This window comes from Sphaeramia orbicularis, chromosome 18, assembly GCF_902148855.1.
Source record: "Sphaeramia orbicularis chromosome 18, fSphaOr1.1, whole genome shotgun sequence".
Classification (NCBI taxonomy): Eukaryota; Metazoa; Chordata; class Actinopteri; order Kurtiformes; family Apogonidae; genus Sphaeramia; species Sphaeramia orbicularis.
Window position 1 is genome coordinate 28608064 of NC_043974.1, and position 25531 is coordinate 28633594.

Here is a 25531-nt window from a genome sequence, read left to right on the forward strand (position 1 = left end):
CGCACCACTTTTGTTTTTGCTCCCATTTTTCATGAGCTGAACTCAAAGATCTAAAACTTTTTCTATGTACACAAAAGGCCTATTTCTCTCAAATATTGTTCATAAATTTGTCTAAATCTGTGTTAGTGAGCACTTCTCCTTTGTCCTTTGCTGAGATAATCCATCCACTTTACAGGTGTGGCATATCCAGATGCTGATTAGACAGCAGGATTATTGCACAGGTGTGCCTTAGGCTGGCCACAATAAAAGGCCACTCTAAAATGTGCAGTTTTACTGTATTGGGTGGTCCAGGGGGGTCAGAAAACCAGTCAGTATTTGGTGTGACCACCATTTTCCTCACACAGTCTTCTTCATGAATTCTCTGAAACAGCTTTGGAGATGGCTTATGGTAGAGAAATGAACATTCAATTCACAGGCAAAAGCTCTGGTGGAGATTCCTGAAGTCAGCATGCCAGCTGCATATTCCCTCAAAACTTGTGACATCTGTGGAATTGTGCTGTGTGATAAAACTGCACATTTTGGAGTGGCCTTTTATTGTGGCCAGCCTAAGGCACACCTGTGCAAAAATCATGCTGTCTAATCAGCATCTTGATATGCCACACCTGTGAGGTGGATGGATTATCTCAGCAAAGGAGAAGTGTTCACTAACACAAATTTAGACAGATTTGTAAACAATATTTGAGAGAAATAAACCTTGTGTGTACACAGAAAAAGTTTTAGATGTTTGAGTTCAGCTCATGAAAAATGGGAGCAAAAATAAAAGTGGTGCGTTTATATTTTTGTTCAGTGTAGTATTTCCCTTCCATCAATTCGAGTCGATTAATCGAATCATGAATTTTTGCATTCGCTTCAAACACCTAATCAATTAATCGGTTGCAGCTCTAGTCCCCACTTAAGAAATAAATAAATAAATAAATAACAGTGATCCATGCAATACAAAGTGATACAGTGGAATAAGTGCAGTACAGAGCGAGACAGTGGAATACATTACAAAACAGTACACATGTGGATATGCAGCTGAAGTAAAATCCCTCTTTTAGGTACACTCTCCTCATTTTGTCTTTCACCTATTCAGTGTTAACCTCTTCTGTGTCACATTCATTCACAATGTTTATTTGTGTCGATTTCATACAAAAAAGTCCTGCTTGCATCCAAGGTTCAGAAAATACTGCCGTAAAGACTATCATTTATCACACAGGACAGTAGACAAGAAAGCACAATACACTGGGTTTCTGTTATCACAAAATATATGCAGCTTAAGCAAATATTTCAGAGCCTTTCATTGGATAATTACTTCAGTGATTAATATGATTTGGTGGCAACTGTTTCTTTAACCCTAACTGATACAGCGAGTATAGCTTCTCATTTCTTAACCCTCACAGACGGACCTTTAGGTTATTTGTTTTTTCAAAAGCTTTTCTATAGTATCAGTCTGATTCAGGCAAACCTCACTTTAATCTGGCTGATTTTAAGTCACAATTTTACATTTGCTTTTTCTGAGAATGAAAGAAAATTCTGTAAAAATATGGTGTTTTTAATGTGATACCAACTGGGAGTTGGATGTTTTAGATTTCCAAATAAATTATTGCCTGCAACTTACAGCCATTTATTGACTCAAATGAAGATTGTAATGAGTTTTTGCATTGATTTGACACCATCATGTTACGTTATTTCTTCCCGCTCTACTTCAATACACATATTTATTCAGTGTCATGTTTGCGTGTTTGCTGTACATACATCTCTTTTATTGTGTTGTTTTCTATGTTTTAGTGTCTTTGCTTGCATCTTGTATTCTGCTGCTGTGTCTCTCTGCTTTGTCTGTTAAAGCACTTTGTAAACTCAGTTTTTAAAGGTGCTATATAAATAAAGTTGTTATTATTATCATTATTAATTTCTTCATAAGACTTCATAAGATTATCTGACTTTTTAAGGCATATTACTAAGATAAGTGATTAAAAAGTTATTGAATATTTTATCCACATTTGGTTTCTGTTTTTGAGGGTTAAACAATCATCACATTGATTGGGAGCATAAAGATTTGACTGTGTTTCAATGGAAAAAAGGTCAGGTGGTCTGATGAGTCCACATTGACCCTGTTCCAGAATGATGGAGGCATCAGGGTGAGAAGAGAGGCAGATGAAGTGATTACCCATCATGCCTAGTGCCTACAGTATAAGCCTGTGAGGGCAGTGTTTTGATCTGGGTTTAATTTTGACCATGCAAAATTCAGATTTGCACTTTCTTAAAGATAGATTCTGTTCATTTAAATGTTATTTTGTTTTTGTCTTATTTTGCTTTGTTTTGTTTTATTTTGTTTCTTTGCTTTTTCTTTGTTCAAAATAAATAAATAAATAATTCAGTCTGTCAGGTCTAGGTTAAGCAATGTTATTTCCAAAAAAATGACAAATAAATGTTGCGATTTTGCATAATCTTATTAAGATGCATGGACGTGTGTCATAAATTCAAAGGCAGCATCTGGATTTGTTTTGGCCAGGTCGTTGTATCATCATATCACAGAGTCGTACGTCAAAATCTAATTAAATGTAATTAAAAGCTGCTGGATTTATTGTCTGATGGCACCTTCTAACAGACAGAGGGATTAAAGCATTATGTTGAATTAAAGTGTCTACTGAGACCTGAGTATAAACTATTATTCATTATCTGGTGATATGAGGACATGTTTTGCAGTAAGGTGATATCTGCTTTAACAGAAGTGCATCAGAAATTCTCCTCTTCTCTCATTAACATGTTTGCAGAATGGCTTGTCAGCACTTGTATGTGGAGGAGATGTTCATCAGTACTTATATGTACCCACTTTAAATATTTGCACCCGCCGCTGCCCAGCAGAGCTCCCAGCTCTTGCTCAGTGTCCTGGACACAGCGTGGTTTTCTCATCTCGCTCCCAGCAGGAGGTGTAGTTAAAAGGCAGGAAGGAATAATGCTTATCTACTGCATGAGCTCTCTCACCTTCCTCCAGTCTCTTCCCTCCCCGTATGAGAAGAGATCTGTTGAGAAGAGCGGCAGTAGCATTCTCCACAGCATGTTACTGGCTTCTTCTGCGAGCGCTCAATTAATCTAGGTGCTCAACTGGTACAAAGTAGCTTTTGCGGCTGAAAGATCAGCGAGCAGGCTCTCACTTCAGAGCTGGAACAAGAGAAGGAGGGGGCTGCAGAGGGTGCGCGTCAAAATTCAAAACTCAACCAAGGCACGCATGTTTTACTCCCACTCCTTTGTGGTCGTCGTGCAGCCTGCTTTGCCAGCTTGAACGTAAAGAGAAGTTTGGACCGGAGTCTGGATTTTCTCTTTTCTATCATTTTTTTTCTGATGTAAAGCCCCCAGCGTCTCTTGTGCGTCTCCCCATCATCACTCTCAAGCCATCCAAGTGTGGGAGTGAAAGTGTGAGAAATCTAGCCGTACTTCCAGATCGCCAAGTGAGAAAGTCTGGAGGGCATCATGGGGGCTTTGATGGTCATCTTCTCTCTTCAGCCAAAACAAAGGCGCAAGACAACAGGTAGGCAGAAGCAAAAGTGGACATTAACTTGGATATTTATTAGGTATTTAACAACTGAGCTCATTATCAGAAAAGAAATAATATAACAGTGAAATTATTGATAACAAATACGGACAGAGACAATGTCCTGTCTGTAGTTTGTTTATTTATTTAAAAAAAAAAAAATCATCCTGCATGGATTTTCTGTGTCCTTTTTATCACCAGAAATTTCCTCAAGCTGCTGTTTTCTCTGTAGTCCCGTCTGAATTCATGCATTGCTACACTAACAGTCCATGAAATTGACTTGAATTCTATCACCTTTCTGTAAACAGTTCAGTCTGAACTCCACAAAGTTGCATGACTTTTTCCATTTGCTCTGTCCAATATTGGTTTTCCAGTGGCAGCACACGCAGCATGCCACAGCGTCAGTCGCGCCAGCTTATGTTTCGTTCCCTTCTCCCTGCAATAATATGTTGATCAGCATCACCGCCAAAGCTTGTCACCATAACAAAGGATGAGGAAGTCCAGGCTTTATTAAAGAACAATGAAATATTTAGTGGGTGGGCATCGCAAGAGGAAAACTGTCAAGGGTTATATTTAGTGGTGTAGTGGGAGAGACTGAATGGATGACACTTAAAGCACTGTAAGTCATATTTCACTCTGGTATTGTGAGAAAGCTTGAAAGCAAAATGAATGAGGGACTCTTTGTAACTCTTAAGCAATAGATCAGAGAGCGGGCAGCTGTGTGCAGTGTAAGCACTTTTCCAAGGAACCTAGAAGAGAGAACATGGGATCCACACATATGCACAGACCAGCAGAGAGTAGGTCATGTACTAACATACTGCAGTGGTTCATGTTGGAAATGCATTGACAGTGACAGGCATGATTTCTCAGCGAATATCAAACTTACAAGTACATTTAAAACATGTCATGTTGGAGAAATGTAGCATATCACGGCAGTTGGTTAATGACTGTTAAAGTAATGTGGTGAATCCACAAATAATTGATCAAGTTATTAATTAGTTGAACCACAGGAAGTTAACGAGCAGCAGTTGTGGATCATATGATTAATTATTTAAACCAAAAACACTAAATATTTAGTGGTTCCAGCTTCTCAAATGTGAATATTTGCTGCTTTGGTAATGTGCAAATATACATTTAATATATTTATGAGTTGACTGATATTTGGACAAAATGATCCATCTGAAGATGTTACATATGGATCAGGGATGCTGCTTGGTAATGATTTCTTTGCATTATGCACCAAGAGAGAGTCTGCAGAATATTCAACAGTTGAACTTGTTATTAAAGATACAGCAGTTACTACTTACTTTTTCTGTAGAAACATTTTGATGTACAGCTTTGGAAATAATTACCACTGTGACAAAGTAGGGAGAAGCTAATGTTTGTCATAAGTGTGACTTTTAAAGCCATTAGGATTTTCTTGTGTGCAAAGGTGAGGCAGAAAATCGTGTGAAAGTTGATAAACAGATGTGTTAATCAATAAACTCTCTCAATAACGTGTTCACATATCAATTAATAACATCTGAAGTTGCAAAGCAGTGTAGAAATGATCAATATTCTAACCGAGTATCAAAAGGTCATGTTGAAGGCAGAAAACTGCAGAAATTCAATACCAATAATTATTAAATAATCAATTAAATTCTTTCCAAAGCTGATATAGATACAATCTGTCAAAGATCATTGGTCTTTTTGCAGTTTAGTGCGTGGATTAGGAGGAAAATGACCTGTCTTGTTCTGAAATTTAATAAATTCTTTCAGCAAAATTTGGATTTAAATCACTAAGTACTGGACACAATCTGTTGGAAAGAGTCTGCAAATTCACCGTGGGTGGACTGTTGAAGTAAAGTGTTACCAGTTGTGTTAATTATTCGCTGATCAGGGAGCTACAAAAACAAATCAATAATAAAATAATAAAAAGGAACAGTTTTGCACTGCAGCAAAACAGTTCCCCTTACATAAACTCTGTAAACTTCACACACTGTGGGGCTCTTTACATAAGGACAAATACTGAAAACACTCCGTCTGAGAGACCTCTACCACTCCACTACCCACTCTAATGCTCTCCATTAATTTTCATAGCTGCACTTATCGACGTGACGAGAGGTGATGGTCCAATAAGCACCCATAGGACCTCTGCCCTCCACCTCCTTTTCACATGCTTAGAGTGTGGTGAATGTCCCTGGGATAAGAGACGTGCCAGTGTCACCAGGTCGTCACAGACTGATGCATTTAGCCTTGTTGTGTTTTGCATCCTTTTGTGTACCCTGTTTGTGCTGCTGGGAGCTCTTCTTCAGAGAGTTTGTGTAGGAGTGGGATAGGTGCACTCAAAAGTAGAACCGCCAACAATGACTCAGCCTCGCACCTGGGAAATTTATGTTGGTGCTTTGTTTGGTGCCTTCTATTCTCTGAAAACAGCATTGAAAATGTACTTAAAGTACATCAGCAAAGTTGGAGACACACTAGTTCCCAGGTTTTCAGACAGAAATTGGTTGTTGGTGCACTTCTTATGCCACCTCACATTATTGTAGCCTTGAAGTTGTCATTGTTTTTTTGTTTTTTAGTCTTTTACATGATTTTACATTTGTTTTCAGTAGTTTTACAAGTGATTTTTTTCATTCAACCCTATAATGCCAAACATATCATATTTGATACATGAGTTTTGAAGCCCTCTACATGATCATTGTGATATTTTTTTCTTGAAAAACCTGATGTATACAATTAGATACATGCAATACATGAATAATCCACCGGGGGGGGAGGAGTTTGTTCACCAGAGGCCTTTCCAGTGACACTACAAGATTGTCAGGAAGGAGGAAAAACCAATTTTGAAAAGGAATTACCAATTCGTTAGATATGTTTGTGTTATGTTTTTGTTTGTTCAAAAATAATATTTGAGCATTAAGACCTAATGTATCAAATATGATACAAAACTGAAACTCATACATGGTCATTGATATTTGAAAAAAATGTTTTGGGTTGTTCAGAAGGACCAATAAAGGCTCCAGTTTAAAAAAAACTGGAATTTTCTGTCAATGATTTAATGTTTCAGGCTTTTTAGGGTTAAGTACAAGTTTCTTGGCTTCAAAAATTAAATGCATGGTGTCCAGCTGAGTGGACATTTTTGTAACTCCATAAAAAATAGGTTCATTCAAAATGTTTTGATCATATGCCTAAAGAGGAATAAAAACACTTGGGTAAAAAAAATCTTGATTAAGGTTCTCATAATTCATGCATCAAAGATCAATGATTTAATGGTTTGGCTTTACAGGTAGAAATGACTATTAAATAACTATTATTTTTCATTTAGCTTTAGTGTTTAGTTTTAGTTGTTGATTGAGTCTTAGCTGAAAAGAGAAGCATAAAAGAATGCTTGAATAATTAAAAAGCAATTTTCTCTCAAGAGTACAGGAGGAAAACAAAGCTGATTTTGCCTGCATTCTGTGAGGCATTGTTCATTGCAGCTCTTATTTCATTTTCGAGTTTCTGAAAGCGCTGCTATCAAATCCTCGTGACATTAACACAAGAGGCGATGGAGATGTCCAGTGTAGTTCTTGTTGCTGGCCACGTCTCTTTCCAGACCTTCTGGTGTTTACAGAACCAAATGGAGACTCCGGCCGACCACAGGGAGAGCAGCTGTCATATTTAGGGGTAGCCATACCACCGATCAACAGGCCCACCTATAGCCAAATTTAACTGCACGACAAACAAGCTATTTTCCACTGAAAACGCAAACCCATGATATTTCTATTCTCTAGAGAAGCCAGGTTGCGAAAACATACCGTATGCCTTTGAATTTACCTCATTAAATGTCATCAACTCATCTGTGACATGCAGAATTTTTCACACATCTACTCATCTTATTAGGAAGTGTGAACGGACATCATGTGTCAAAGATTGGTGACAACATTCAGGCACATGCTTCCTTAGTATTCTCTGTTCATCTCACCACAGGTACAAGACTATTGAGCCATTTCACAGCATTAAATAGAAGCTAATGAGTACTCTAAGGGCACCTAAGCCCAGTGGTCATTTATAAAGGGAACATCGTTTTCAACACTTGTATTATGAATCTGTATCAGCTGATGTAGACGAAGAGCTGCACCAGTGGAAAACCAGTCTGCTTCCATTGAACATGTTCCTAATGACTTACCTATAGATGAATGTGTAGCCTCCCAGTGGAAATTATCTCATAAGGAAATGGGATTCTTCTTCGTCCCACTGTAGGTCTCATTCAGCAGAATGATGTATGAAAAGACTTCTCTGATATGCAAATATGTGAAGAATTCCCTCACACAATGAAATAAGGAAGGGTCACCTATGCACTGAGCCCGCCGGGGTCCTTCTTTTTTTAATGTCAGCAACATGTAATCTCAGACCTTTTCAAAGTCACTGTGTCATTATACAGTATTGGGTTTTCAGTTCTCTAAATTAGCATTTAAATTGAAAAGCAAAGTCATATCAGTTGGCTTTTGGGCTCTGAGTTTCCATCTTGGCATGGCACTCAATGCAGCAGTTCCTTCTGTGAAATTAATCACTGTGTTCCCACCGGCCACAGTGACTAGTATTAAGAGGGCTCACTTAGGACTGGATTAATGACCGGCATCCTGCAGCTCTAAAAAGCTCTGCGGGTGCACAAATGTGGGCTTAGCCGAGTGGAGATGGTGATGTAGCTCCCAGTGGGTCGTCACAGCTCAGACTGACATCTGTAGAGCAGCTACTGATACTCAGACTCACCCCGGGGTCGTTTCATTTCCTTAGAACATGTTCATTTCATTCCTCATAATCCATTGTCACAGAGATTTGAGGGTTACGCTTCACGGTTTCGTAATTGCTTCATCATAATTAAATCAGTATAAGTTGATCATTTTAGTCTAAGAACATTGTAAAAATCTGTGAGTTTATCTTACATTTTTGTAAGATATGAATAATTTAGGGCTTAGTCGAGCTTATGTGGTGTTTAATCCACTTGTCTGAGCTCTCTTCACTTGATCCATCCCTTTAACGTGTGCATTTGTCCGTATTTCCAGTAGATGGCAGCAAATTCGCACAAACAACATACCTGCAATGCTCTAAAGTAGTGCATTTTGAAGACTCGGAATTGTATTAATTACTTACTTTACTGAAAAATGCATTTAGCGTTTTCCATTAACTCAGACTATAAAAATGTGCATTCTTCTGATTAAAACCTGTCATCTGAAGTTTCAGTATTTAGTGCAAGAAAACATCTGTAAACACAGACATAATAGTGATAATTAAAGCATCATAGCAGTTAGATTTAGTGTTGTATGTATGAGGAAGATTTCACTGAACTGCCTTTTTTATTGTTTCTATTTAAATTAACCTGTTTATTGTGATTGCATCTTGGTGTTTTATATGAGGTTATGTTCCCTGTCGAAGGAAATGTCTTGCACAATAAATTTGACTGCAAACTAATTGCACCACAATCCATTGCTGGGAGTTTAACAAGACCCAAATCACATTAATTTGCAATTAACTATATTGTTGGAAGGTTACAGGCCACAGGGGCCGCCTTGTGTAATTTCACCAAACAAATGGAAGACATTAATTTGTTTTAACGCCTCATTGCAGCATTGTACTTTGTCCAGAGATGGGAATTCAATTGTAACCTAATTTTAGTAAACATGAGGAAGTAGTTCCATCCTTTAGTCCTGTTTGTTCATTTGTGTTAAGAGGAGTTTGTACCTACAGGCCCAGAATTGGAGGGGAATCCCTTAAGCATAAAGTAGGGATGACTCTGTGATGTACCTTTTCCTTTAAAGTATTTGTGGAATTTCAGGGTTTTTTTTTTTTTTTTTTTGCTGTTTCTGCTGCTTTTATGTGTCAGATGGATGTATAGTCGTAATATCGTGAAGCTTCACAAATGCAAAATACTGCACAAAGCTGGTGGTACTTGTAGATATATCTGACATAATGTAAGAATGTCTTTGCAAGTTGCACTGTATAAGGTTTAAGTTTATTCAGTCATCTTCCATAATACAATACATGCAGTCAGTGAGGTTGATTTGAAGTCAACCGACTGAATTCTGTTGAGACTGAACAGGCTTAAGCAGAAGCTAAATGCTTATATATGCCTCGCCTACGTTCAAATCCAAATCAGTTTTAGGATGCCAGTCAATACATTAAAAATCATTCTTGCTTGTATCCCTTGAAAATATCTTTACAAACCAATGTTTTGAAAACCATTAATGAATTGCACATCTTTAAATGTATATTTATGTCATTTCATAATTTAACTCCAATAACAGGAATACATCTTCTTTTTATACATTTAACAGCTTTTTGTACAATAATAATAATAATAATAATAATAATACAGCAGTTTTATATAGCACTTTTCCAAGTACTCAAAGACGCTTAAACATAAAGACACCTCTGAAATCACCCCTGCTTTCCCGAATCGAAAAGAACTTTTGAACAGAGTCCGGGACAGACCTTTGTTTGGCTCGGAACATTATTTGCACAGTTTTGTAATAAAACAAGTCATTGAATTTCATAGCATGGGAATTTAATATCATCAAAGTTAACGTTGTATAAGTTGTTACTGACATAACGTGTTAACACTGTATATGTGTATATGCGTATTTGTCAGTTTGCAGGTGCTGAAAGACATTTTTCAGTCACTTGCAGCAGAGTTTTCCCTCACATTTTTAATGAACACACCACAATGCTCTGTTGGCAATTACTTTCCTAACCAATCACGCCCTGATTGATACAGCATACTGTGTGCTGATGACATGCGCCAACCTTGATTATTTTCATTACCATTAGCCAAGAGCTTTGATTGCGCCCTATGCAATGTACTGAGGTGATTGGAGAGCAGGTGCTGGAAAGTGGAGGATGTCTAGTGTTTAGATCGGGTCATGTTCTGACATTAAGCCACTCCAGCGTTGAAAAAGTACATTTGTAGGTATAATTTAGAGCTTATCCCTTTGAGTATGAATGCACTGATTCAGCTTGTTCAGAATGCACTGAATTGTTTATTTTTAAAACTGTTGTTGCTGTGGTACAGGGGTCTTCAGCCTATGGCTCCTGGGCCAAATGTGTCTCTTTAGCCTCTCCCTATGGCTCCCCTTGTCAAAAAACATAAGGAGCATTTTGAAATGAACTGAATAAACCATTACTTTTTAACATTGTTAGAGGCCTAAATCAATTCCAACATTGTCCTTTGCAAAAATGTGCAGGCTGTGCACAGAATAAAATATTTTTTTGACAGCAAATAAACCAAAATGTATGTCACACTACATTATTTTCTTGCCAAATTTCATACAAGATACTCAATTTGCATTTGTTAGTAGTTTGGCTGTTTAAAAGTCAGCCTACATACATGAAAGTTGAGCTTTTTATCCATTACATAATGTAATTTTGTTTGGTAGTGTACATTATTAAAAAAAAATTGTACAAATCTTGAGTGTTTTCTTTATTGTAGTTCTATATTTTCACAAATGCACCAAACATTGCATTATTGTACTGGCAATACAAAGTTGAATAACAAACTAATCACAAATAGGCTACAGAAGGACAGCCACCTCATGGTAAAAAATAGATGGGTTTAAAAATATTTTGATGGCTCCAGTTGCATTTTTTCTTCTTTTTCGAGTCAAAAAGTTAAAAATGATTGAATAGCTCCTACATGCAGACCCTGTGTTGTTAAGTGTTGAAGGACTTTTATTTTGTGAGAATTGAATTTACAGATGACTTTCCAAGTTGATATATAGTGATGGATTAGGGATTATATCATACATTACAGATACCTGTGGAACAGGGCTGTCATCACTGTTATTTGATCCTGCTGTTTGGGTCAATATCAGACTGATATTCAATATCTATATTGAGTGAGTGCATCCTTATTTCTTATCCTGCAAAACTCAAGAAAGCAAAGAAAGCCTGGTACCTTGGAAGCACATTTTTCATTAGAAATATAACCTAATTTTAAGAAAATATAGCCTGAATAAGATATTATCGCTGAGTAATGAGCTTAAAATATTGGTTTGCATAATATCCCAGCAGATGAACTAGATTGTTTTCCATATTGTAAAGCTGAGACCATTTATGTATATTAAATCTCTCTTAGATAACTCTGTTTGCAGTACTTTTAATAAGCACAACTTTTTCAACCTAGCCTTTATCACATTAGCATCGTTATGATCTTTTCAGTTTTATCCCTGTTTTAAGCAAAACTGATTTATCCCATTAGTATAATTTGGCTAAATACCAGACAATTTGGTTATATAATGCTTTCTAGTAGGCTTTTGTTGCAGTGTATGTATCATCTTTTCACCTTTCCAACCCCAGGTTCTCTAGACACTTCCTACACAGTTTCCTATCCTGTCCTGTCATGTCTAAAGAAATCACACACACACACTATTGGGACCCTCAAGCTATATTTGGACCTCACTCAGCTGCCGCAAATAAAGAAAAGTAACTGATAGTGGGCCAAATGAGCTGCCCAATAACATGCACAGCACAGAGGTTGTTTCCATGGTAAACGGCTGTCCGAACGGTTTCCTTTTGAGCCGACGGTCTGTGAAGATGAATGTGGGATCGGTTCCATCCCACAGAGGTTGTGTAAGGGACCTTATCTGTGAGGCAGCTTTTAATTAGAAACTGCATTGTCACTTTTTCTTGATAAGCACGCGAAGAGTGTCTTGGAAGGGCGATCTTCCAGTGCTTTTGTTCTCAGCTGTGGGATACTGCCAGAAAACACACACACAAAGAATATTATCATCTTTTTCCCCTCTTTGGCTCATTTTGAGAATTTAGATGAGCTTCTTTGTTCTGTTTTTTGGTAGCTAAATGTCACAGGTTATACGGCCATTTTAAAAACACATTCAGATCACACTGCAGGCCATGAAATATGAGTTTTTGTAGCTACAAGATTGGGCTGGTTTTTATGAGCAAAAAATGGTACTGATATAAAATTGTAATATCAGGCCACACAGTCACCCCAATAATGCCAGATCTTTGTTTCTTACAATTTAAAGCAGATTTTTGAATTTGGTATGAATTCAACCAATAGTTTTGCTGCTAGAGCAGTGTTTTTCAACCTTGGGGTTGGGACCCCACGTGGGGTCACCTGGAATTCAAATGGGGTCGCCTGAAATTTCTAGTAATTGATAAAAAATAAAAACTTACTAATAAAAAATATAAGGTGAGTTGAGCGAAACAATCCCAATACATAAAAGACATGACAAACTGTGAAGCTGAAACTGAAGCACTGTGGTACTGTTTATCTTTCAAATGTTCATTGTGGTCGGTTTCAGATGCTGCAGCTCTTTCATAATTCATAGTTTGAGTTCTTGTTTGTTCTGTATAAATTGTCAGCCTTGTAAATACAAACTGGACTGACTGTACATATCCTGACCAAGGAAAATAAAATTCTCACTTTGTGCAGTAATCTAGTCTAATCTCCTTCCATAATAATATGCATTATATAGACTAAATGTCGTCTAAAATAAACGCTTATTTGCAACAGCATAGCAAACTATTACATGATCAAAAACAAATTAATTTTAGCCAAAAAATGTCTCCGTTTTGAATGTCTGGGGTTGCCAGAAATTTGTGATGTTAAAATGGGGTCATGAGCCAAAAAAGGTTGGGAACCACTGTGCTAGAGTGTTAACAAAGAAACAAAATGAACCAAACAGAATATCCCTTGCCTCCCCTTCAGGGGGTGGGGTAATAATACAGACAATAACACAGGCATATCATCTAGATTCAACAAATGTCGTTAAGTTAACAGTTAAAAAAGACGTGTAGAATCTGACTGAAATCATCCTTTAAGGTAAAAAAAATCATTTTCAAAGAATCATCAGGGCTCAATGACAAACAATGTTAGATGTTTATTGTTGTTCCTCATGGTGTCTGTGATGAGCAGACATTCTACACTGCAAGGCCTGATGAGTAGATTTAGTTTTAGTTGTAATATATCTGGAGAAGTTTTGGAAAGAACAACCAGAACTGTGATGATGCTAAAGTGACGTGGTTATGGTCACTTATACACAAGTTGAAACAAAGTAAAAGACGTCTTCAGTACGACTTGTGGACTAATATGAGGGTCAAAGTTCAAAAGTCCAAAAATATGAATAAATAATTTGAATATAAGAACCTTAATGCAAACATCAGCCAGTTTAGATTTTTTTTTTTTTTTATTCAGTCATGGGAAAGTGGAAATAACAAAAGGCGAAGAAAAACAGGTGTAATGAATACAGATTGAAATGTGAAAGGGTTAAAGTAGTGTTGGGGAGGGGAATGGTGTAGGGGTGGGGGGGATAGAAGGAAGGCAGCAGCGAAGACTTCTCTTTACTGGTACATTGCACTAGTATCTGCTACTCTTTTACTCCCCCTTCTTTTTTACTTTCCTGTCTTGCCATTGTTCTCCTTCACTTCATTCTCTTCTACAGTCACGGAAAATATTATTAGACAATCAAAAGTCATCAAAAACAATAGTTATGCAATCAAGTACTAACTCCTGTGAGCATCATGTGACTTAAACAGACAGAAAAGAAAACATGGAATGATTAAAAGCACTGTTTTTGTCAGTACAATGCCATAGCTATTGATGTAAGAACTGAAGTGATTTTGCTTATTATCAAGAAAACCATGGAAAATGGATAGATATCAGCTCTGAAATTAAACTCTTATGAGCAATTTTTTTGTTATCATTATATTTGTCCAGACAAATGTACCTTTAGTTGTACCAGGCATTAAAATAAACAAGAAATTGAAGAAAACAAGGATCGTCTAATATTTTTTTCCTTTGATGCCTCCTCCTCATCCCCTATGTCCTTCATCCTCTTTATTCTCATTTTCCTCTTTGTCTTTGATTTCCCTCACAATCTTCTCCTCATCGTCCATCTTCTCCTGGTTCTTAGTGAGGACAGTGAGCTCCTGAAAAGACAAAACAGTTTGTAGTTTTCCATGTGTAACCCTTAATACCGATGCTACATCAAAAAGCGATTGAAATCCATTATTATTGTCATTACTGTGCAGTAAAATGAGCGTACCTGAGGCTGGCTGTGACTGCAATAGAGGACTTTGATGTTCTCCTTCATCTTGTTTAGCTCAGAAATTGATGTCCACTAACCACTGCCCTACCATGAAAAACATACTGTAATAATTATTATTCCCATCATTATTCTATCTATAAGGTTATATTGAAATAACAATGATGAAGGGTATTTTGTAGTTTTGACATTTACATAGAATCCAATAGGTCAATGAAAAGTCACTCAGAAATACTGGCAGACACTTACAGAGTTTAGATTTTCTGAAACATATTTTGTTCATGTTTGCTGTGATATTATATTATTGTTATTGAATGTGTGTGAAATAAATCTATCTATCTATCTATCTATCTATCTATCTATCTATCTATCTATCTATCTATCTATCTATCTATCTATCTATCTATCTATCTATCTATCTATCTATCTATCTATCTATCTATCTATCTATCTATCTATCTATCTATCTATCTATCTATCATTTTGTTTTCGTTGAAAACAAACATTACCATTCATATAGATATTATCTATTACAGCCCTTTTCGTATTTCTTATTTTATACATACAAAAGTGTAAAAAAAAACAACAACAACATATGAACATGGTGCTTACAGTTTTGGTATTTCTCACTTAAAAACAATCATAGTGTTACAGTACCTCTGGGTTCTTTAAACATTACAAATGTTTATGCAGAAAAAACATAAAACAAAGAATAAATACGAGGAGATTATTTAAAAAAAAGAGGACATTTTAAAAGAATTATACAAATTCTGGGTGGCTAGAGGATACAGACTTCATCCATTTGTCCCAAATATGATAAAATTGATCCATCTGTATTCTGATAGAGTAAGTCAATTTTTCCATTTTGAATATTTGCAGATGATGGTGTTCCAATCTTCTATTGTTAGTGGAGTTGGGTTTAACCACCTTCTTGTCATAGATTTCTCGCTGGCTGCTAAAAGCGCCTGTAATAATTTTGTATCCTCCCTCCGTTCTAGTACAGCGACATCACCAAGATATAGATTTACAAACTTATAGGTAATATGAACCTTAAAGACCGATATTATTTTCATTTTCATTTTATTTTATTTATTTATTTAGACAGGGACAATGCACAATATACATTAACCTTAAAAAGGAGAGATGTCATGTGCCAGGTTCTAGCACTAGTGCTAATGCTAATTAGCTAATTAAAGTCCTGTGGATACCACTCCGATATTGGTGCATCTTGGGTCAGTCCCAGAACACATGCTAATGATTAGCCTCCTTTGGTCCACACTGTCTCCAATAGGGGTGTGTATTGGCAAGAATGGGGCGTTACGATACAAATCACAATACCAGGATCACGATATGATATATCGCGATATATCAGGATAGTGTTAGAGTCAATTTTTTATTAGTTTCTTTTTTTAAATGATTATTTCCTTGAAGAATTGAATTACACCTGAAATATGCACAAATACTAAACACATTTTTATTAGATCACAACAGGATCTAAAGCTATATCACAACATTTTCCTGTGTTAAGACTAAAATTATGTTTTACAGACATTACAGTTTAAGATCCTGTTCAAATGTTCATAACTAACATCATAACATTATTTTTGTGCAATCCCAACAAAGGAACTAACATTATTTAAAAAGAGTGTTAAATAATAATAAATAAAATATAAACAAAAAACTCAAATGAACTTCCACAATATCTGCATTTGAATAAATACCTAAAAATATCGATACAGTACTTTCTAATATAGATACGGTATTGTGAAATGAAATATCACAACATATCGCAGAACCAATATTTTCTTACACCCCTAAGTCTCCATCACTCAGAAGGGACAGTTCTGTATTTACCCTGATGAGGTGTCTTAAAATATCTACCAACAACATATGATTTTTATGCTTAATTATGAATGTGTGTGGTGTCCAGTGTTTGAACAGTAATCTCCGCTGAATGAATCCTGTTGAGTTGGTGTTTCCTTTGTCTGCATCAGCCACCTGCCGCTGACCGCAGGTGCATTTCCACTTCCAACCTCCGAGTCCTTTCTTCCTGCGTCTTGTCTTTCTCTGCCTGACCTCTCCCTTGTCATCTCTCCCTTAAGGTTTCATGCTTTATTTTGAGGCTGGTTGATGGTAAGGTCACACACCCGGGGTTATGTCTTCAGCTGACATTTTACACTGATTAGTCCGCCCACAGCTTTCTTTGTTGAATCAAAACTCAATCCGCTCCCATTATTAGTTCTTTAACAGAGGACATGTTGAAAAGGTGTAAAACTAGTCCACATCAGAGATTCAGGGGGGGCATCTGTCGGTGGATATGATATTTTGAGAACAGTTGCTGTAATTTTCTGTTATTATTTAGATATAAGTCAGTGTATGTGACAAGCTAGGCACTCTTAAAATGATATGGAGGGATATCATATCTGTTCACTTTCCCTCTCTTTCATTTCCTCTGATTTTTAGGAACTTTACAACAACTGCATCATAAGAGCTATAGTTTCTATTTTTGAATGGTTTTTTTTTTTTTCCATTTTATTTGTTGTAGTTTCATTTCATAATAGTTAAATAACTGTTCATATTATTCCACTGAGACAATGTTATGGGTCTGATCAAGTGGTAACATGTGGAAACATTTTGTCATGTAAGCATGTCATCTCTGTCATGTAAGCAGAGTAACTTATATGCATGTATTATACATATTTGAGTAGGTGTTTATAAGCACTTTAACATTATGTGTAACAAAATTTGGGAAGATAAAATTTTTAGGTGAAAAATGTCAAATGACTTGAAATGGACATCATTTTTTTAAGCTTTACACAAACATTCAAAACATGCAGTTCTCGACAGATATTGATATGAAGTAGGACAAAACCTTTTAGATATTATGTTCAACTACGCTGAAAAGAAATTTTGAGTAAAATATTGAAAAGTCCCTGTGTTATTTACATGAAAATGTGGTAACACATGGACAGGTTGCCATAGTAACACGTGAACAACTCTTTACCATTGTATGCATCACCCAAAATGTATCAAATGATCATTACTTTCTGAAAGTTTCAAATATCTGAATTATAAGTAACTTGAAAATTAAAAATTGGTATTTTGTGGTAACTTGTGGACAGGGCCTTTTAAAAGCAACTCACAAATGTTCAAACTTAGAAATATCAATAATATTCACAAAAGAATGAAAATCTAATAGTTGAAACTTAACAATAATCTATATGATCAACAGACTGAATACATTTTCAAATTTTTTAGCTATTATTTTTAGTGTCAAATTTGAGCTATGATGTAAACAGTACAATCGCTGAAATCGCTTGTAATTTTTTTAAATATGAGTGGTATTTCAAAAAGTTACAGTTCCATAAAATTGAAATCTTTAAAACATTAGCCCACTAGATAAATATGTGCAAAATTACTTTTTCATCGGACCCTTATGTATTTGAATGATTTTTCCTAACCTAAAATAACTAAAAATGATTGTGAAAAGTGGTATTTCAGATGTTTTAAGATGTGAATAACTCTTTATTTGCACATGTATTCCCAATCCAAATAATAAATCATGTTATACAGAACTACTGCAAAGAGCTGATTCTTGGTTCGCTCATCTAACATTCATTGCTAATCAACATTCAATAAGATAATATGTAAATCTGTAATATTTACTGCCTCCAAAACATATAATTCAGCCATGATGAGACCTACAATTAGATCTGATATTATGTAACCTCTAATCAATTTTTGTTAGAGACAAGTATCCCTTGTGCCCTAATCAGCACTCATGCTTCACAGTTTATTATATTATAGAGCGGAAATTCTGAGCTGATAGGGATATGATGACATTTTCTGTTTTTTTTTTTTGTCAATTATTCCTTTTGTGCTCAGAAAACAAAGAAATCAGATGTCTTAGAATCAGATATAAATAATATAAACTTATGGAACAAACTTTTATATAACACTGGTCTTGCATAGTCAGACACACTATGTTTACTCTGTGCCAGAGCTGAAGAGAGGTCTGGCACAATTCACTATCCACCTGGAAAAGGGTGAAAACTCTCTGTTCGGTTTGGCTGGTTTGCATTTCTTTAAAACAATCACACTCATTTTGTTTGGCTCCAAGAGCTGGATTCATCAGGGCCTTTGCAAAATAATGACAAAATCCAGGATAAAATGTGTTTGTTGGAACATTTGCATGTGCAGAAGTCAGCTGAGGTATTAGAATGACAAAATTCAAGCAAAAGAAAATAACATAAAGAAATCTGTTTTAATCAAAACGTTCCATTTTGTAGTTACAGGTCAGAATATGTAACATGTATCTCATTCTGTCATATTTATTACACGAGCACCATATTGCAAATGTTTGATTTAATTGTGATTATTTTTCATATTATGTAATAATCTTCTCTATTTGCCTCTGTAATAATGGTTGCTGACACAAACAGAAATACACTTTCTTCTAGACCCATAAAGAATGGGTTTTGCCCACTAATTGCACTGGGTATTGCACAGGGATTGCATGATGATGATTTGCAAACACAATCCATAATGCTTTACACACAAATACAATTTACTTGTGTTTTTCGGTCTCATGTTGTCTAATGTTTCTCCAAATTGCAGCACACATATTGGTCTATGATAAAAACCTGCAGTGATAATGAGCTGAAATGTACATTCAATCCACTTAAATGTTCATGAAAACAGTATCTAATTAAGGTAATTAAAGCAGAGCTCAGACATGTATGGGTTGGTTTAGTGCCGTGACTGTTAAAATAATGTTACATGTTATTGAATATCTGGTATTTCACCAAAAAATTGGGCAATGGTTACTGCCACAGTACTGTGGCATGAAATGTGGGTTTCAAAAGGAATCAAATGTTAGCATTTGGACTAGAGCCAATCATGGATACTGTTCTATGAACTCATTAACCTCTTGTTGCCACAGTACTGTGGTGATATATGGCGTATACTTCATTGCATTCTTTTGTGCATTTTGCAACCACAGTACTGTGGAAATTGAAGAAATGACAAAATACTCATAGCATATAGTATAGAATAGGAATGTTTGTTCTAAATGCTCTATATTTAGTTTTATGGTGTTCTTTGCTCTGTGCAGTCAGTGAGATTGAGGCAGGAGAAGGTGGGCGGAGCTACATGGTAGATGCAGCAGTATGGCATGTGACTTCTCAGTTCTGTGTCAATTCAGTGTATTGAGTGCTGTGCTCCAAAAAAATGTTACTTCGACCAGGAATCGAACTTGAGTCTTCCATATTGCAGTTGGAAACATTCCCTACTGAGCAAAATCTCCAATGTCTTCAAATCTGACCTATTTGCCTCGGTACTTTTCGGGATGTAACAAGTTACTACATGATATAACGAGGTCGCTGATTGGCTCTGTGGTAATAGACAAACTCATATTTCGTGCCACAGTATTGTGTCAGTAGCCACTTCGAAAAAATTTGTACTAATGCTCTGTTTCATGTCACGGCTGGATGTTTGTTGTGACATCTCCAAACTCTAGTGCACTCTAGTACTCCAGCTGTAACTTCACTTAACAGCAGATCAGTCATTAATGTTATATGTTCTGCATTTGGACTATAAACATATATGTACAAGGAGTCTGATCTGCAGTGCCTGAAACTCAAATAGCACCCATTCTGACCTGATCCCTTCAATATACAACTCCAGATTTCACTTTATAACCAAAACCATTAATTCAATATCATTCAAGTCTCACAATGTCAAAGATCTTTAGATCCAGAAAGAGACAGTAAGTCACAAGTGAGTTTGTACAGAGTTAACACCAGTTTTCTGCAGGTGTTAATTGCTCCAGTCAAACTTCATGAAGCAATTTGGGCTGGTCTTTTGTGAATTAGTTGATTTTGCTAATGAGGCTTGTTTGCACAGACAGGAGCACATGCATACATACACACACATGATCCAGGCACCACACTGACACAGTCTGCCTGTCAGAATTCCACCCTTTGCAGGTACTTTGTGAATCACATGTTATATTTTTACTCATTCTCATTCTGGTTATGCACACACTGTGCAGACTCTTCCAAAAAACAGGTCTAAAATTCCATGAACTGCCACGGTCATGTTTTATTGATGAAAGGCAAACAGAAAGGTTATTATATTTTATATGTTTAAAATTCTTTTCTAGTGCATATATCTTCTGCTTCATAAGATGTGTGTATAATTAATATACTATTAAACTGAGACTACAGTGGTGACAAAGTAAGCACAGTGTTTGTTTTTTTACTTTATTTATAGAATCTTTCAACATTTAACAAATATAACACTTGTAATTTCAAGTATTGTGGTCATAATACAAATGCCAGACATGATAAACAAACAAAACCCACAGGAAAAAGAAAATTTAAAAAAAGGCAATACAAACAAAACATGCATAACAAGACAGTAAAGACAGTGCATTCTGGTACATTTAAGGAAAGACAATAAATAAATAATTAAACAAACAGGTCAGTCACAATATAAACCACTAAACTGTATTGACAGTTCCAGACCATGTGACATATTCACATAGTAGAAAAGAGACTCCCATATTTTGTTAAATTTAAGCACAGTATTTTTAATTGCAATTATTTGTATGACAGTTAATCATCAGCTGAAATTTCAATACTGTGATGGTTCTACTTGTAGATAATAAAGGGATGAGAACAGACTGACAATGAAATAGTCACTCAATAGTAGGATTATTCCAGCAGAGTAAATACGATGTGCCAGACTAATTCAACACATCAGATAAACATCACTGCCATTGCAGAAATGTCATCTTATTTGTATTAAAGCCAATGTACCGATGCTCAGTCAATAAAACTATGTGTCCCTAGAAAATACTGTATATTGCAACTACACTTTGGTCTACAGGTTGAACAATACATGATTTTTAAAGGCTGTTGTAAATGACTATTTCTAACAAATAACCCATAAAGACCCTGAAATATTTTTGTGGTGATATCCAAATAAATGTTTCTCTACACTTAACCATTACCAAGTACTTTATCACCATATACTATGATATTATCTATTGCATTTTTGCAGTGTAAATACTGTATTTTCCTGTGTTTTATGTACGTTCAGAGGTTAATATTATCAAAACAGACAATTAAAACATGACGTTTTCAGCAAAATATATAATTAATTCACCGTAAGAACAAGCATCTACAACCACTGTCATTGTCAAACTACATGGGTTTTACTGTTGAACCAATGTTACTGAAGATAATAATAGACTTTCCATGTTCTCTACAGAGACTATGGGATGCTGTTATAAAGCTGAGAAATTGCATTTTACCTGAATTACAGTTGTGGAAAAAAAATATTAAACCACCCTTGTTTTCTTGAATTTCTTGTTCATTTTAATGCCTGGTACAACTAAAGTTACATTTATTTGGACAAATATAATGATAACAACAAAAATAGCTCATAAGAGTTTAATTTCAGAGCTGATATCTATCCATTTTCCATGGTTTTCTAGATAATAACCAAAATCACTTATTTGCTATGGCATTGTACTGCCAAAAACAGTGCTTATCAGCATTCTGTGTTTTCTTTTCTGTCTGTTTTAGTCACATGATACACACAGGAGTTAGTACTTGATTGCCTAACTATTGTTTTTGATGACGTTTGATGGTCTAATAATGTTTTTCTTCAACTGTACAGGGTGGGGAAGCAAAATTTACAATGAACATTTAGTTGTTTTTTCTCAGCAGGCACTACGTCAATTGTTTTGAAACCAAACATATATTGATGTCATAATCATACCTAACACTATTATCCATACCTTTTCAGAAACTTTTGCCCATATGAGTAATCAGGAAAGCAAACGTCAAAGAGTGTGTGATTTGCTGAATGCACTCGTCACACCAAAGGAGATTTCAAAAATAGTTGGAGTGTCCATAAAGACTGTTTATAATGTAAAGAAGAGAATGACTATGAGCAAAACTATTACCAGAAAGTCTGGAAGATACTATTAAAGAAGAATGGGAGAAGTTGTCACCTGAATATTTGAGGAACACTTGCGCAAGTTTCAGGAAGCGTGTGAAGGCAGTTACTGAGAAAGAAGGAGGACACATAGAATAAAAACATTTTCTATTATGTCAATTTTCTTGTGGCAAATAAATTCTCATGACTTTCAATAAACTAATTGGTCATACACTGTCTTTCAGTCCCTGCCTCAAAATATTGTAAATTTTGCTTCCCCACTCTGTATATCACTGTATTGATAGGATTAGTGGATCAAAAGTTGTTAAACATTGTAGATCAGCAGATGCTTTGGGGTCTTTGAGGGTTAATCAGCCAATATCACACTTGTGCTCCAATGAAAAAGTCCTATTTTTAACTGAAAACTTGAACTGTTGAAGTTTTTTGTATCTAAATAATAAATAAATACATAAATCTAGAACTGAACATCTAACCACATGTCAAAAAACTTGCTGATTTTTTTTTTTTTTAACTGATTCATCCATCTTTCTACATTAGACTCAGCAAAAGAGAGGATAATTGGTGTTTGTTTCTTGTTTCTATTGCAGCAACTAGTGGTTCTGCACCTTGTTCCTCTTTCCCGAATGCTTCTCCTTTTCAGCACGTCTGTCTTTTCTCGCTCCCATCAGGTTCATCCTTCCTGCCTTTCCTCTTTTTTTTTTCCACTCTCTTCTCACACCCCCTCATCTCCCCTCCTCACTACTCCATCTCCCCCTCCCCCTCCTCCTTCTCCTTCCTCTCTCTTCCCCACTCCCCTCCCACTCTGACTTGTGCCGGTCTCTCATCAGAGCCAGAGATGCAGGGCTCTTAAGTTGAGTTAAATGGCCTGCAGACAGTGGTGTAGGGTGCGCTGAGCTCTGGGTGTTCGGCCATGGGTAGCCTGTGACCCCCACCCCCCCTCCAACAAGATGACTATGAACTTGGAGGGACTGGAGATGATCGCTGTGCTGGTGGTTGTTGTCCTCTTTGTTAAGGTCTTGGAGCAGTTTGGCTTATTAGAAACCAGCTATTATGGTAAGGAAACTCTTTACATGTTATGCTTTTAGCACTTGTTGAGTGTGCTGGGGTCTTTGTACCACCGTGTACTCAAGATGTATGTACTAGACAGTACAGAACATTTGCACCTTGTACTCGCTAAAGCTGCTGTCAAATGCAAAATATGATGCTTTATTTATGGAGACAAGCTTGTTTTGGCAGCTACTGTCTGTTTTTAAGGGACGTTTTACAGCTTTTGCAGTGTCCATCAGTCTTGTTTAATATATTTTGCATAACTCAACTTGACTTTGCTGCTAATTAGCTCAACACACACACTGACTCATGTTCTGTGTTGAGCAAATGTTGTAAACTCCTTTCAGACTTGTTTATGTTTAGCATTTTGACTCATCGATTTGATGCTTACTATATTAAATCTGCATTGAATTGGATGCTTGAAAGTGCATCGTCTGTTGTTGCTGGCTAAGTTTTTTTTTAATCAAATAAGAGTGGGACAGTTAATCTCTGAATATAATCTTGAGGCAACTGCAAAACTGACTAGTGTGAAACCGGTGAGAGCTCTAGACTGCCCGGATGGTATTTGCTTTTCTCTGGTTAGCTTGGAATGAAGAGGCTCAAAACAAAATGAGGTAATATTTTTGGCTGAAGATAAAGTTCTCCACAGTTTAAATGAAAAAGTTGGTGCATGTGAATGTAAATGGCACGCTCTATTGTTTGCATTCACTGTAAAAACTGCCTCTGCCTTTTTGATTAAACTTTGTTAAACTGTGCACCCCTCTCTGCTTTCTGACGCTGGTTAATGTGTACCTTGTCAGGGAACAATAGAAGCAGTGCCCACTGGAGATTAGATTCACACTTTCTTTCCAAAGTGTGAATCTAATATTCTGCCTTTCTGGCACTGAAGACCACCTGTTATTTATATGCTCTTCTTAGTAGACAGTCAGCCAAGCTGTTTGCCTTATGGCAGGGTTTTCATAAGTAAAAGACAAACAAACATCTTCAGACCTCTTCCAAGCCACTAGAGAAAATAACAGTGATAGTGTTGTTTCATTTACAGCTCTGGAAATGTGTGCCTTTTACTTTTATTTACTGTGAGGGCAATAAAATACAAGTCTAAACTGAATGATATACCATGCATATAAATAGACTTTTTGTTGCAAATTTGACTCATACTTTTACCTTTTTTTTAGTTTTATTTGGTCTCCCTGTTTGTTTTGGATTTGGAATGTTGGTTTTCTTTGCCTGAGTTTTGCAATTATTTTTTTTCCTTTTTTTTTTTTATCCTGAATACTGTTAGTTGAGCTTGTATTTTATTTTCGTGTTTGTTTTAGTGTTTTAAAAGGAAACCTTTGATTCATAGAAGCTGAAAAAGGTTGCAATCACAGTGCAAAACAAGGGGGAAACAAAAACAAGTCAATTTTTTCCTGCAATTTTATGTAATTTCCGCAATCATTCCAATATATTTTAATTTTTGTAGTGTAGAAAATTAAAAATTTCTTTTGTTTTCATTAACAAAATAGTTTTTCTACTTCAAGTTTCACCTCTTGTTAACTCTAACCCTGTTGAGAATTCTTTACTACACCAAGAATATTTATGTAACAACACATCAGAAAAAAGATCTTCATTAAGTTCTTAATTGGCTTTAAAAACTTGGTGATTGATGTGTGGTATTTGGGGATTTTTCAGACTAATTTTTTCCTCAGCTCTGTGCCTGGAAGTCCATTATAATGACCATTTTGATTAAACGTGTGCTGTTTGATGGGGATATATGTCATGTGCTTATTAGGACATGAATTAATGACTAATTATTTAGACCTGAAATGTGGAAGGGCTGTCAGAACAGAGGAGGAAAGGGTTAGTAATTAGGACAGATAGCAGTAATTAAAGGTTGTAGTGAATTAGTGAACTTTGGCTTTTATTGAATATTGTTGAAATATCTCACTATCTGTTAGATCTATTGTTAGAAGCAAAATCCATCTTTCTGCCTTTATTG

The 25531-nt window shown here is 35.9% G+C and overlaps 1 protein-coding gene across 3 annotated transcripts in view; it reads left to right on the forward strand.

Moving 5' to 3' along the window:
* Positions 1–25531, forward strand: part of kcnip4a (potassium voltage-gated channel interacting protein 4a) — a 234547-nt gene that overhangs the window by 137286 nt on the left and 71730 nt on the right. The window contains exon 1 of one of the 3 annotated variants that reach the window (XM_030162142.1): positions 23439–23559. The exons of the other annotated variants lie outside the window; for them this stretch is intronic. Coding sequence (XP_030018002.1) covers positions 23454–23559 — 106 coding nt within the window. The 5' untranslated portion in view covers positions 23439–23453. Of the gene's footprint in view, positions 1–23438; positions 23560–25531 lie in introns of those variants that run through there. 3 annotated transcript variants of the gene reach the window in all.